We start from the raw sequence: 15176 nt of genomic DNA, 5'->3' as shown, positions 1-15176 counted from the left end.
AACCCCAACCAAAGATGTCATTTTGACCAACAGGATATTTGCTAGTTTATTTTGACTATTTCTAGTGTTGTATTAGTTAGCAGTATTGTTTTTATTGTAGTAGAATACATCAGAATATCGGAAATAGAGGAACATCAATTTAACTTACCAAAAACAAATAGCAACAGTCCAATTACATAGTTGAAAAAATCCATTTGAGCACTGAAAACCGCGCACAGTTAGATCAGACGTGTTTTCGCAGTCAGATACATACGGATTCTGATTATGGTTTACTGAATAAAAAACGCATAATTCGTAGGTTGGCGGATAGTTTAAAGAATGCCGTGCACTAGTAACAAATATCTGATTGGTCGATTCCCAAAGCTGCTTCAGAAAAATTGACCAATCAGATTTGGCTACACGCGAATTGCCGTGCCACGCTTCCGCGATGGTGATTTATGGGGGTAAATTTATCGGTTTCCTTCAAATTAAGGAAAAAGTCGAAAGACATGAAAAATCCCGCAATTGTACTCAGAGATCCGGCAAAAACGCTACCGAAACTGTTACCTCGGGGAATTTTGTCAAGAATGGGAAATCTGAAAAACGTAGTTCCAGCAGTTCGGTAGACAGAAAAGAGGGATATCCAAATCCAAGGCTTTTGGTAAAACTTTGCGGACAAGACATCTTACGCGATCTCTTAAAAACAATATTTTACCATGGCATCTAACATGTCTTCAACGTAAATATATTATGGTCTACATCTGTCACGGAAGGGGACCCAGTATGCCGTGCCATGTTTACTGTAGCTTCGAAATTAGTCTGTATTATGTCATTATACATCGTTGGTATCACTGGTCGTGGGTGTATCACCATGAAATACTTGCTTACGTGTCCGGACATGTTTGCTGTAAAACCAAAGAAGACATATCACCTGATGTACCACCTGAATTTCATCCAAGCCAAAGGGAATCGCTCAGTAGACGGTCTGTTTTGGCACGCAGTTTGTGCCGTTGGTTTGCTTTCACCTTCTGTTCTAGATGATCGCTGATATTTGCAGTAAATTTCTATCATTCACTCACTTTTCGTCTGTCTATATGTTCAGAGCTTTACAGACCCAGGCATCAAATATTCACCCCGATAGCTCCGGTTATTGACTCAGCAATTAAACAGAAACTTTGACCAGAAGAAATATTTCGAATGAACTAACGATTCACGATTCTCGTGATTAACCTGATAGGCCTTGAGCCCTTAAGTTTGAGTATTGCACGGTGCCATTGATCCCTTAAGGTGGTCATCCGTCCACCTAGATTCTTCTGGGCGGATGCACCCAGGAAAGGAGTATATCACCTCGCTTATCACTTATATCGTTTATCGCAGCGCCACATGGACCCCAACATATACACATACGGAAACCCATCGTGGACTTTTGAGGACTGCTTTCCAACTTCATGAGTAGTATGTTACGGTTGAACAGGAATGGGAGCATCGTTCAAGAATGGGTCGGTGAACACTTGTTTCAACATATCCCTTCTGGAACAATGCCTTCTCAAACGGTTCCAGTAAATTTCCACTCGGTAGGGTCAAAACAAACTTACTACTTAAATTGGCCCTGCATTCAAGTACAATTTGTCTTGTTGGTAGTGTGATAAACGCCGAGAAACGCTTTTCAAAGCGACATACCAGCAAACCGGCAAGATCCACACGGAAGACCTAATCAGGGTGCAATTCAATCTGAAGTGTTCTTCAGACGTTTACTCTTGAGTTGAATTTTGGGTTGATGGAAGGGCTTAAAGAGAAATCAGGCTGCGTAGGACATATACGGACGAGAAACTCACCAAGCCATAGTTGGCTCTAACCTCCACGGAATGGCTGTAAATCCTGCCGAGCAGTTGCACGGGTCTACTTGGTGGAAATTCCGTCTGATTTTATGACAGGATGTCGTGTTGGGGGAGGTACGGTAGCAAACCCAACCACAAGAGAGGTATGATCGTTTCTTACTGAACTGCCAGTATTTAGTTACCAATGAGGGTGGAAGGAAAAATTCTACTATGTGGTTAGTCACGTGGTCACAGACTGATCAATCAGTAAACAGAAACGGCACGAGTACCCTGTTTCCCTCTTGGCCAATCACATTAAGAGATGACAGATGATCTCCAAGTGATATATAAACACATGCAGGCAAAGTGGAAGTTCTCAAACAATTGCTCACCGATGATGTCTGTCCGCATGGTGACGAAACGTTTGAAAACCAATTGAAAAGCTCGGCAAGCAGATCAACAGCCACCTGATAAGTAATCAATAAACGACATACACCCTCTGAACAAGTGTTTTGGTCGAGATCAAAAAATGTTCGTCAACAGCTGGCTGCATTGGCTCACGATCTGGCGACGGTCCCCAGATTTGATCGAGTAATAGATTCCGAGCCCAACGTGGACTGTCCTTGTTCGTTCTGGCATTGAGACAATCATCGATTTTCCAGCAACTTTGAACTTATTTATACAGTGAAATTTAAATTAAACGGGTGTTTTCCAGTTAAGTGGAGGCTATAACCTCTGTTCGGCGGTAACACGTTTTCACTGACTAGCTGTCGTGAAACCAGAAGGAAGCACGAAGGGTGAGATACTGTCAGGTTATCCAACTGTCGGCAGGAGTAGTCGAGTTAAGGTGATAGTAACTCTTTACTTAGGTCGGATTCGATGTGCTCATAAGAAAAGAGTTTCCACGGAGTTCCTCTCCTGCTTCAAGGAATTAATTCCTACACACACTAACCGGATCATGCGGGGCTCATGTAAACGTGACATGTGATGGAGATGTAGTCTCCGAACTCTGCTTGGATAAAAAACAAATTCTGCAGGATCCACCCTGCCCATTACTGACAGTCACCCGTATTGCATCATTCCTACGTATCCCCAATTCTACCACAATGTTTATTCATTTTGAAATTGAACTAAATTGTGACGGGAAAATCCCTTCAACTGTCAGACGGAAGGCGACAGTACGGAATGCAGGAATCTGATTTACTTTCCAATGGCTCTTAGATTGTAGCTCTTCGGATAACGAATCATTCTGTTTTGAATTTAGACATGTTTTCCTTAATTTCTTTCTCTCTCTCTGTATTCCGAGGTGCTTTTGATCTCGAGTGGAGAGGGATAAAACTCAACAGGAAACGGCTATCGACGGACTATTAGCTGCCTTTGGCTCTCTCGAAAGACGGCAAGTTTACTTAAAAGCTTTTGGGCATTCAGGGCAGTATCGAAAGTCACGTGTTTCAGAGTTGGATTCGTTGTGAGTTTCGCTTCAAAATAAAAATCGATAAGAGCGGAAGTGTATCTCTTTGAAGTGCGACTGCTGCCCATCCGGTTTTACGACTAAAAACACCCTTTCGGTCAGTTGGCCCATGTTCAGCGGTATAAATCAAACTGTGCTCCCCTAATAAACTAATGTGATCCACATTAGGAAAGGGGTTCTTAACAGGGAGGTGTACATGCATTTTTCTGATATTTTCACCCCCCAATACGGATTTATTACTAAGTAGTTTTATTCATACATTTATCGAAAAATCATGCGCTGGTAGCTTATCAAAATCATGGTTGATAATTAAGCAGTTCGTACAATGATATGGTGAGTTCTGAGACCGTGTAATTCCCTAATTGAAGGCTTCAGAACCTAACCTTGGGATCACGTGTTCATCAAACGGTTTGTCTTGTACCAGATGTCCACAGATCTCCGCTTTCATCTGACTGCTGATGAACAAGCAGAATTATTCACATGAGTGTTCTTCACACCCAGTGGATTGCGCGATAGTTGCCAAGCAATGGGTTTATATCTGGCATTTTACCCTCAGAAGAGATTTACCGGTCGGCGAACCCCTGGATGTGGCAGGGGTGAAGCGGAAACCCTCGACCAACTATCCACTTGTCTTCAGCCGTACGTTCACCCACTGGGATTCAATAAGGACCATGCTTTCAAGGATCCAAACACAGCAGTTCAGACTACTGACTTATTTTTCAAGTACTATCCAACCGCGGAGAATATCGAAGTTGTCGTGTGAAACTCACACTGTGTTGATTTTGTGCACGGTAACGGCAAACAACAAGCGGTGTCCGTTAGCCTTTCAGTTCGCGGAAATGATTGAACATCGTATTTTAACCGTCAAGCTTCATTGAACACTTCAGAGGTTAAAGCAGATGACAGTGTAATGGTGTATACTACTGATGCAGGATGCAAGTAGCCTACTGTATGCCGCCCAAGTCCCGCTCCCACATTCGATGGAAGGTTACTACGGGAATTATGGAACCGCTTTGTAATGTTCGTTCACTATTGTTTAATGTCAGATGAACATTCAGGAAAGTTCAAGAGGACTCTTTCACTCCAGAAAATTTTTGCTTTCGTATCTAATGACATGTAGCCCCTCAGTTCATGCCAAGGCTGTGCTTTCCTTCTTTCACCACTGTCCGTGAGTAGACTGGACGCCTTACCTTCAAACCTTTTTGCAATGACACCTACCTACTCATGAGTAGTACGAAAATCCACACAAATCGAGAAATGGGAAAGTGAAACCGTCTTGTTACAATCACTGATGAATTTTACGGACCTTAACAGCATGCTTCCTAGCATAGGTCGGAATACAGTGTTTGTGTACGACATACGAAAGTGTGTGGAGAGAGAAGACAAGCCACTGTTTGGAATGACTTCCCCATGAATTCAGTGAGTTCGCAGAAGGTCTGAATAATACTCATCAGGTGGGTGCATAGGGATTGGTCACGTGACACCTTGCTCAAGGGTGTCAGGGTCTCCTTAGATTGTGAACTACAACTGCACGTCTTTCTCAGTCTGACTACCTGTTCATTTTCTCACAGAATTCCAACAAAACATTCAAAAACTGACTCGATGCCTTCCGGATGGTTTGTTAGTATTCTACATAGCCCACTGTCAAAGCCGCCCCCTTCACTTACTTTCCTTGAATACAGCGGACTGCACGCCGCTGTGTTCTAGGCCTTCATTGTGGGGGGGGGGTGGCGGCTGTTCAAGGCGTTGGGCCAAGCCCATCAGCGACGCCTTAATTCGCATATTACCCACATGTCATTTTATTTCAAAGCTATTCAAAGGTTTAAGAATCTCATTTACCATCGTTTTCCATAAAGATCTATAGGAGGAGCCAGTCAATACTGAAGAGCTGAGAAGCTGTTTCATTCTCATTGGGAACCTCCAGTATGACACCCTTCAAAACTCCAGGGGACATTGAACTCGCGACCATCCGTCCAGTGGCTGAACACCTAACCACTTGGTCAGAAGAGTGAATAAACCTCACTTAGTCAGGATATTACCTCACTCATCTTTCACTCACGGAAACCGGTCACACTTCTTGCTCAACTCTTCGAGTGACGACTTTTCACATGTGAGTTTCACTCATCTTGTACAAGCACACTTCCTCTGAGCTATTTACAGCTTGTTGGCAGTGTGAAGAGATTTGGGAATTTTAATGGAAATTCTGCCCTTGAGTTGAAGTCATTCTACACTAAAAAGTCAAGAACCGCAGGACTTCAGATAACCAAGTTCCTGTCCGTCCCAGTTGGTTTCCGCTGTTTACTTGGCTTTCCTTCTTTCATATCGGTTATGTAAATCAGTTTCGACCGTTCTCACTTCTAACTCAAACAAATGACAAAATCAAAGTGTACAACCAATAAAATGACAGAAGTGGCTCTGAGAAAACCTCAGACTTTGGCTCAAATATACGATAGATGAGGGGCACTGGCAATTCAGTTATGTTTAAAAAATGAATGAAAGACAAAATGTTGCTCTGAAAATAAAATAATCGCTTTGTCAATGACAGATTGGATTGGTGCCTGAGTGTAGTAGTGGTGAGGAACCGTTCTTTAATTTAACTACTGACGAGGAGAATAAGTAGCTAAATCCGTAAATCCAGAAAAAGTTCATGGGGCTTTGTGTTGGAAACCCTCTGCTTAGTTGCTTGGTGTTGCGCAAACCACAGACGATTCACATAGATTGTAGAGGCGTTTGCCTTGTCAATGGAAGCACCGCGGTTTCATGAGGGAATGATGCCCATTCCTAGCCAATCAGTGCGGTTCTTGTAGTGCCATGATTCCCTTGAGCATGATTCACACCTGGTTCGTAGACGCGGAGCAGCCGTCTGCGAGTTACATTGCACGAAAGCTCATCGATTTATCCACATTCAACCACAGACAATAATTTGTCTCTTGGTGTAAGCAAACACTGGATTGCGTTCTTCAACTTGTGATTTTAAATGAAGCATTTGCAAAAGGAGATCCTGAACACCTGTTATTTTGTCTTTTTCCGAGTTTTTGGGAGTTTGATGTCCATCATACCCCCTATTGTGAGAAGGTGTCACAGGCCCATACAAATTTCGTCACGTGACCCTTGGTTAGATGTGTTCTGAATACCGGAAATTCGCTTCTTACAGCGAGTTAATTTTTGCGGTTCACTTACCTTTTCTATATCGCTAGATGTGGGTACGGAAGCTGCGTGCAATATCGCATTTTAACCGGTACACATGCCACTGGCGTCTACTGTGTCAGTCACGTTTTGCAACGAAACGAATGCACGGGCTAAGTCTTTAGACAAAGTGTCTTGGCCTTTAGATACACACTATGATCGGTGGCTATCTGGAGGTGCAGTCGAGCTATCCTTGAGCCCTGATCACCCGACTGCCACGGAGGCGCCGACATCATCCTGAATACCCTGACTTTTGATCAGTCCTACTCACTCATGACCCAGCTACTGGAAACTGCTCAACGAACGTTATTCAGCGGAAATGTAGATAGTCTTGAGCCCATAAAATTTCTTCTCTCAAAATAATGCTTACAGATTTTCGCTCTTTGGAGACTTTTGGAATTTTCTTCGTGGAAAAGAGTCCATCGCCCCCAGAGCTAATCCAGGATAGGATGGTAACATGAAGAGTGGAGTTTTGCTCTGCTGGTTTAGAAACCACGGAGGAATGACAGTTTATCTGGATCGAACTCATATAGTTCTGCCGCGCAAAAATCAATCTCAGACACAGTTGTTCCGTCTGTCACACGTCCGACAAGGCCAATCGGTTAGATCGAAAGTCCAGTCCAGTGCTGTCCGTCTAATTTGGTGTGAACTTACCAGAATAATCACGCCAGGACCGGTGGACGATCGTTAAAACGAGGACGATGTGAACCACCTGCGATCAAATGAGTTTAAAGCCACACAGTTTGACAGTTCCGTCGAATTGTTTCCACAAATAATTGCTGCAATTTCTGCAACCTTTTCCCGTCCAATCTGATTACTTTTCGATAATATCACGCGTTGATTCCACTGTTGTTCACATGTTTTTGTTAAGTTGTTGGTAGAGTGAGGATGTTTGGGATTTTTGTGGAGATTCCCTCCTTTGAGTGAAGCCAGTTTATGCTAAAAAGCCGAGAAACACTGTGGAGCTGTCTCATTCTTATCGGGAATCATGAGCAGTGCGCATCTCACGAAATTCCGAAGAATCTCGAACCCGCGACCTACTGGCTACTAGTGTGAACATTAAACCATTCGGCCACGAGTGGCTGATCCGCAGTGTGATCAACTCGCACTTGGGCAGGATATAGCGTCGCTCATCTTTCAATCGCGGGATCCATATCACGTGCTTTTTGGATTTTCCCGAGTTCAGTTAGTTACTTGGAGAACAAATGTACAAGCGTTGCGTTAAAGTTGTTGTCTCCCCTCGTCTAAAACCGAAATACCCTTACAACGGTGTGAGCTTGATGAAATTGCCCCAGGTTCGTTAACAATTTCTTGTGAATGGGCTAAAAAACTGAGCCGTTGCAAGGTAAGAATATTCTTGATGTTCAATCCAACTTGATCTTGGGACGATTCCCCCTTCACTTGTGTGCTCCGCCTATGCGCCTTTGATCTCCAATTGTTTTGATCACCCGCGCCGCCACTCATCTTGCCGCAGAAGCCGTCCCGTTCAGTAACCGTGTATCGGCATGCGTGTCCGTATGCGAATGTGCGCAGCTGACCTACGCAGGTTGCCCACACGCGTTCCCGTCTCATGTGATCAATGGGAATCACGAGACTGTCATCAGAAGGGACTACGGAAACCAACACTACTTAGCCATCATTCCGCTTGCCGTTGTTTGGTGTGTATGCACTGTGTCACTTGAGGCTATGAACGTGGACGCTTACGTGTTGTTTTTATAAATCAGCTTATATTTTTTTAAGTAGTATTGCAGAAATACGAACCCAATTCCTTCCTTTGATATTCAGGATTGTCGACCACGCGTGTCACTCAAAGTTCCCAAGCGGAAACCTCAACACTTGGTGTTAATCGTTCATCATACATTCTCAAGGTCTACAAGCGCGAGTCATCGTAATTGAAGCGATAAACATGTTAACCCCTTCGGAGAAATTTATGTCCAACAAGTGACGGGAAAGTGAAGCAACCGATGACTTGTCATTTGACGACTGAAGAGCTTGATCAACCGCGTAGAATATCTTTCCGTAACGAATCTTCCCGCGACCTCCTGGCAAGTATTTTGAACACTTAACCTTTTGGCTACTCGTGGCCGAACGGTTAAGTGTTCAAACCACTGGCAGGGAAGTCGCGGGTTCGAGACTGCTGATGATTCCCAATAAGGATGAAACAGCTGTACGGTGCTTCTCGGCTTTCCAGCATAAATTGGCTTCATTTACAGGACGAAATCTCCTCAAACTTAATCGTTTACTGAACCGCAAAAGAACCAATACATAATCATGCCTCCGGGTAGGGTTAGGTTAACCAATTGTCCGTAGAAGGTCCTTTGTTTTATGTCGGTGAATGGGATATCCCCTGTGTTACTTATTTGATGGATATTTCCCCCAGCGTTTACCGGATTTTACAGTTAAACATCCATAAAAACGGGTATAATGTTAGTCAGTAGCCCCCTTGGCTGCTTGTAAACATCATACTACGGTCAGATGACAATTATAAAACTTTCGCTTAATTGTTCACCATCGTCACCACATAGTTAACCGTAACAATAGCTCGATCAAATAATCGCCTCGTTACCAAATGGTCATACAGTCACTTTTCTTTCGCATTTGGGTGAATGCAGGAAAGATGGCACGCGCTACCACAGAAAGGAGGAGGGCTGAGGGGTTATTTATTAGAAAATGCCAACTGAACAGTTACAGGTCGTTGAGCAGGGAAGCAAAACTCTCATATGCACCTTGTTGACAAAAAATGAGTATCCATCTTCTCTTTAAACGCGTCTTCCTAAACTTTCTTGGATATTCATTGATTGTTGCTCAAATCCAAGCAATTGCTACAAAGAGACTCTACAAATTCCGCAATAGATTACACTTTTCGACAAACTCGAAGCGGATTTACGAGAAACCATACTACTCGCATGCCTCCCCATCAGTAGTATCGCCGTTACACCTATTCCATCTTGGGTGGTTGTTCGCAGTATTCCACGAACCGCACCGCCAGCTCGACTAATTATAGCCATTGACTTTGCAATCACACGCTAACGGTAGACCGTTCTCAGTTACGCATATACCTCGGGATGCGATGGGCGATATGAATATTGACTACTGGCAGCTTAGCTGATTCGGCCCTCGCGAAAAATGGATATCCCTGAGGTAGCCTAACGTTAGTACACAAAAGACGATAGTTATAAAAAGTAAGAACTGTGCTTGATTACTTGATAGACAAAGAATTTTAGCTCCAGATTGATCATCGAGGTCGCGTTAATTTCAGCCGCCTAAAACAGCAACGAATCACCAGAGTAAGAATTTGAAGCCTTAGCTCACAACGTACTGCAAGCTAACCCGCACGAATCTCCTGAGCCAGCCGGTGCCGACCCACTTCCGGACTGCATTTCTGCCATTTTTAAGTCTTGACAGTGAAGTGGCAGAGGAGTGTTTGTGAAATTACAGTTGGTAGGCCAATTCTGATTGCTAAAAGAGTGGCCATCGTTCGTTCGTGATACACACTTTAAGGGTACTGTGGCGTCTCAGTCAGCACAGTTAGCCGGGGCGTCCAAGAAGCACGATTTCGAATCTTGCAGATGTTTAAAAGTTTGCCTAACAGGATAGATGGAACTCTCTAGAACGGACCTCATTCTATACACATGGCATTCATAAGAGAAGGGTGAAAACTTATCCAAGTGTTATGGAAAATGGAACATTTACTGCTTAATAGGCAGCTTGTTCTGGTTCATTATGCGTTACGTTGAAGAAATTATCTTCTTAGAACTGTTCAGCCAATATATATTCGCTGATTGCTCTTTCTTGTACGCACATGGCAACCGGTGGCCACCGGTGGTCAAGGGTGGCCAAAGGTGGCTAAAGTTTTGCAACGTTATTACAACCGATTCCGTTAAAGGATACAAGCCAAATATATTAGTGGCCGCATAAAATTCCTCCAAAAACTATGTTATATTTTGGAGCCCTATTCAAAAGTCACCCTTGAAACCGGTTTGTTTAAGTGCACAACCGATTCAACATGTCCTGTATTGTGCCATGTCCAGTTTCACTAGACTTAGGCACCTTCCACTCATCTGTTCCGGCGCGGTATGGCCCATCGAATTTTCAGACTTGCCACTTCATAGTGTTGAATATGTATGTATAATGTATATGCTCCTGTATTATCGAAAGTCATTTACTATGGCAATTTGTTTAAGTGAGCGAATTCTCAAGGTCAATAAACACCACCGACTGTGAATACGTTAGCTGATGATAAAAAATCGCTAATTGTGGAAAACGTTGACTCACATAGAATGAACGTAACTTTCAGGTATTTTTCCGCCGGAACAAATTTCCTCAACACTCTAGAGTTTAAATGGCTTTTGGAGATGCAACATATGCGTTTGCGCATTCGTGCAAACAAATTTTGGTCGATGATTCTTTGTTGCCAGTAAAAATTCCGTAGTGCACGCTAATTATTTGCTAAACGTCGTGAACGTTTGCTGGCGAAAACCAGAGTTTTCCATTACAGGTTGCGAATTATGCTACGAAGACCTCGAGGTTTATCGATTGGGAACATGGAACATACGTCAATCCTAGCAGACAGCTGAACGAACCTGACTTACGCACACGACTAACATGCGGCTGGGGGTACACGATGCCCAACTAACTAGTCAGATAGAACCTACGTCAACCATACCGGACTGCTGAGCGGGCCGATTAACTGGAAGCCGGTCGCACAGAAACTTAGACAACTTGTGGTTGTGTTCGAGAAAATAAGAGGTGACTGCCAGTTGGTTCCTTTGCCTCCGCAGACAAAACCGCACTGGACAGCTGGTGCTTTGCGTACTTTTTTATCAGAAAATACGCCCGGCTTACTAGCTTCTTCGGATTCCCCGGCTTCCCGTTGGTCTTGGAGGGCACCTGCTGCATTTGTAGTGCACATATTCGTAGCGCGTTGGTGCTTCGATTTCTTGATGAACGCACAACCACCACAAAGTTATCTTTCATGTATTGATTTAAGGCCTTTTCAAATGCCGTGAAGGATGGAAACGACACGCCCAGAAATTTCTCAACGAACGATTGTGAAGCCCCTTCCGAAGCCATAAAACACGAATTGCAAAGCCAACTGTGCGCCGATAATTTTCAAAAGATACCGATTAAAACAAATCGCAAAAAAGTGACGGCAGATGAGGGTGATTTTTGGACTGAGCACATACGCAAAGAAGTGCATCATTTTGACGCTAACGTTTTTATTTCACCCACAGGGGTTTTGCAGGAAAATGCATTGTGCGTCGAACGTGCAGCATCAGGGACGCGTCATAACTTTCGAAAATTCAGTTCCGTCGTGTGAATACTGAGCGCCTTAGCCGGCAGTTAAATGCGGATCGGTGTGGTGGATGACCTTGAAATTTCGTTAATCTAAACAACGTACCTAAGCAATATACTTCGGATTCCACGGCTTTCCACTGGTCTTGGGGGGCGCCTGCTGCATTTGTAGTACACCCATTCGTAACGCAAAGTAGCGTTGGTGCTTCGATTACTGGATGAACGCACAAATACCACAAAGTTATCCTTCATGTATTCATTTAAGGTCTTCTCAAATGCCGTGAAGGATGAAAACGATACACCCACAAATTTTTCAACGAAAGCCACTTCCAAAGCCATAGCACACGAAGTTCAAAACCAAATGTGCGCCAGTAACTGTCAAAAGAGATGGATTAAAACAAATCGCAAAAAATGACGGCAGATGATGGGGATTTTCAGACTGGACACATATGCAAAGAAGTGCAACATTTTGACGTTGAAGTTTTTATTTGACCCGCAGGGTTTTTGCAGAAAAATGCATTGTGCTTCGAGGCGTCAACGCGGTATGGGGCTTTCAGTATTCGCACAATGAAATTGAAGTTTCGACAGCAATGATGTGCCTGTGATGGAATATAGCGATCGGGCGATTGAGTAAGAAGTACTAGTTCAAAAGTTTCAGCCTTATTTAGGTATCCTGATTTCCCATGGAACCTGGGAACTTATTCCACCAGACTTCCGACAGGAGTATTGCTGCATGTGTGGGCAATGAAATTTGGTGGGTTGCAAATAAATCTCCGCACAATAAAGTGGTTTTCGGATTTGGCACGTACGCAAACAATGTGACATTTCGGCGCAGAAGGTGTTACCCCACACATAGAGATTTTGCAGCTGAGAGCATTGTGCCGTTAATGGGCGCCTTTCAAAGGAGCAAGCCGAAAAAATAGAAGACGGCGTCACAACCAAGCAGACTCAAGGAAGGAAGATCACGACGAAACGCAAACTGGGAACGGACCAACTGCAAACAGACCCGAAGCACCCCAAAACAGCCACTCAACCAACCATTGGAATGACAGGCATACAGACCACAACGCAGCTAAACAAAATCACGGTCGGTCCCACCATGATGCAACAGAGAGCATATACCAAAATCTACACAAGTGCAGCTAGGCACGGATGAAGAAGCTTTTCATCTGCGCACTGACGATGCGTCCTCGACTAGAGACGAAACGTTTGCAAGCTCGGCGAACAGATCAACTGCCATTCGATCGACCACCAGTAAACACAATCGAACTACCCATACTTCGACAAACTGACAAGCCGCCAATTCCATTTAACTGGTTCTCAGTTTCACAGCATTTTGTGGCTCTCAGTAATTGCACAATGGATTTGAAATTTCGAAAGTTATGACGTGTCCCTAATAAACTAAATTAATCGGGCAATTGAGTTGAGATACAAGCTCAAACATCTGAGCCCTATTCAGACATCCTGAAGTCTCAGAGATGCTGGAAGTTATCCCACAAACTTTTCAACCAGAGGAACGTTTGCTTCAAAAGAACAACGAAATTTGGTGAGCTGCAAAAATATGAACGTAGATTCGGACGATTTTTGGTTTGAGCACAAACGCAACAAAATGCTACATTTCTGCATAGAAAGCTTTATTCTACTTGTACGTATTTTGCAGCTGAGAGCATTGTGGAGATAATGGTCACCGAATTGTGTTGGAGGCATGGACTGGCTACTTAAGCCAACTGGGTCGTCAAACAATGAAAAAATTCACCGAATCCGCTGATGATGTGTGGCAAGTGAGACTATTGTGCAAAGTGGGTAATCGGAGGATAAAACCCATTACTGTGTATTTGTGCGTTTTAATAGGCCATTTCTGACCTTCATCTCTATGGTGCTGAAAATTTGACAAATTTGCTTGTTCAAATATACGCTAATATGTCCTATCTGAGTGAAGCAAGGTAACCTCTTGCTCCATAAATATGATGAAATGTCATGATTTCTCGCTATCCAGCCCACTCGAAACATATAACAGTCTGTCCGACCGTCACCTCGTTAATTTCTTTCGATCTGCACGAATAAGGAGACACTTGATCAAATCTGGTTTGGTAAGTTGATTAAAACTCTAATGAAGTAATAATGGTGATATAATATGTCATTTGTGGTGTCACTGTCAGGCTATCCATTAGTAGTACCGTCCTGAAAATGAACGCATCCTGATGGGATGAACTTGGCATGATAAATTAATGCATAGAGACTAACCCGGTATCAAAAATCGCTTGAAACCCCTTGAAGGGTCGTCATATCAATGAAGGGGGTAAATGTAATTTAAGCCGCTCAAGTTGTCTGTTCATTCTGAAGAGAGGGTCTTTTCCCAGTAAATTATGAAGTTACAGACTTCGAAATATGATGGGTGTTTTCTAAGTGGTCTTGACGCCAATGGTATCTCTTCAAAACGGTCTGCGGCCACTAGAATATAAATGGATTGGTAAACCACTTATGTGGAGTTTTCTTGAGAAGGAGATTTCGGCAGTCGGGTGACCAAGACAACCTCGACAAACTCAGCACAAGCCAGTGCGAGAAGTTGGACTGTGAATCCAGATGAATCGGAGCATTGTTCGCTGGTTTCACACCGATCGATATTGGACTGATTGAGTCGTGAGTGAGAGGAAAGACCGCGGGTTGCGAATTGAGCCGGCCTAATTACCACTGACAACATTATTACCGACCTGAAGGACGCTACGGTGTTATCCTCTCACAAGAGCTTTGAAAAACGGCCAAGTGGAATTTGTGGTCTGCAGCAACTCAAACTCGAGTGTAGCAGACGAATCAAATTTACTGCTGAGTAAGGCGAGTGAGATTGCGGACTAAAATTTGGAACGGCTCATTCGTACCCCTGTGTTTATCTTGAACAGAAATAAGTAAAACTACTTTATGAATTCCGCAGCTGCTGCAGCGGTTGTCCTGGGCTCTGGCATGGTTCTCGGCTCACTAGTTGAAATTTCCTCAGTCAACTGTATTTGGTGGGGATATCAATATCCCCCAAAAACGCTGTATTTTTATGCGTGCTAGCGAACTTCTGGCATAAACTATGAATAAATCAATGGCCTATTGATATTCCATGGAATTTAAATCCGACCACTTACTTACACGATACCATCTTTTTATTGACATCGCCTGTTGATCGCGTGTTTTTGGATCATTAAAGTTTTTGTCCGAGGTTTTTCATCTTCTTACTATTCGCCGTGCTAGGAGTCTGGATCAAGCAACATAGTTGGGGATAGAGTATTGCCACAATCCGCATTATCATATTGTTTGCTCGCTGCGTGACAGAACCGTAACATATTTGGCGACGCAAGATGGAGGCAGAACAACTCAAAGTAATGTTTGAGCAACAACTGCAACTCATCAAAGTACTTACGGAGCGACTATCAACTACATCTTTG

The 15176-nt window shown here is 43.5% G+C and overlaps 2 protein-coding genes across 2 annotated transcripts in view; one reads left to right on the top strand and one right to left on the bottom strand.

Moving 5' to 3' along the window:
• T265_05661 (hypothetical protein) overlaps positions 1-11773 on the top strand; it is a gene marked incomplete at both ends in the record, with an annotated part of 47918 nt that extends 36145 nt beyond the window's left edge. Inside the window, one exon of the mRNA XM_009170726.1 lies at positions 11444-11773. Within this exon, the coding sequence (XP_009168990.1) occupies positions 11444-11773 (330 nt within the window). The remainder of the gene's footprint in view (positions 1-11443) is intronic.
• Positions 11774-14227: 2454 nt separating this feature from the next.
• Positions 14228-14449, bottom strand: T265_05660 (hypothetical protein; the record flags this gene model as incomplete). Its single annotated transcript, XM_009170725.1, has 1 exon — positions 14228-14449. One exon carries the CDS (start codon positions 14447-14449, stop codon positions 14228-14230), a length of 222 nt encoding a protein of 73 aa, XP_009168989.1.
• Between the last annotated feature and the right edge of the window lie 727 nt (positions 14450-15176).

Source organism: Opisthorchis viverrini (assembly GCF_000715545.1).
Source record: "Opisthorchis viverrini unplaced genomic scaffold opera_v5_111, whole genome shotgun sequence".
Taxonomy (NCBI): Eukaryota; Metazoa; Platyhelminthes; class Trematoda; order Opisthorchiida; family Opisthorchiidae; genus Opisthorchis; species Opisthorchis viverrini.
This window is presented reverse-complemented; position numbering and strand designations above follow the sequence as displayed.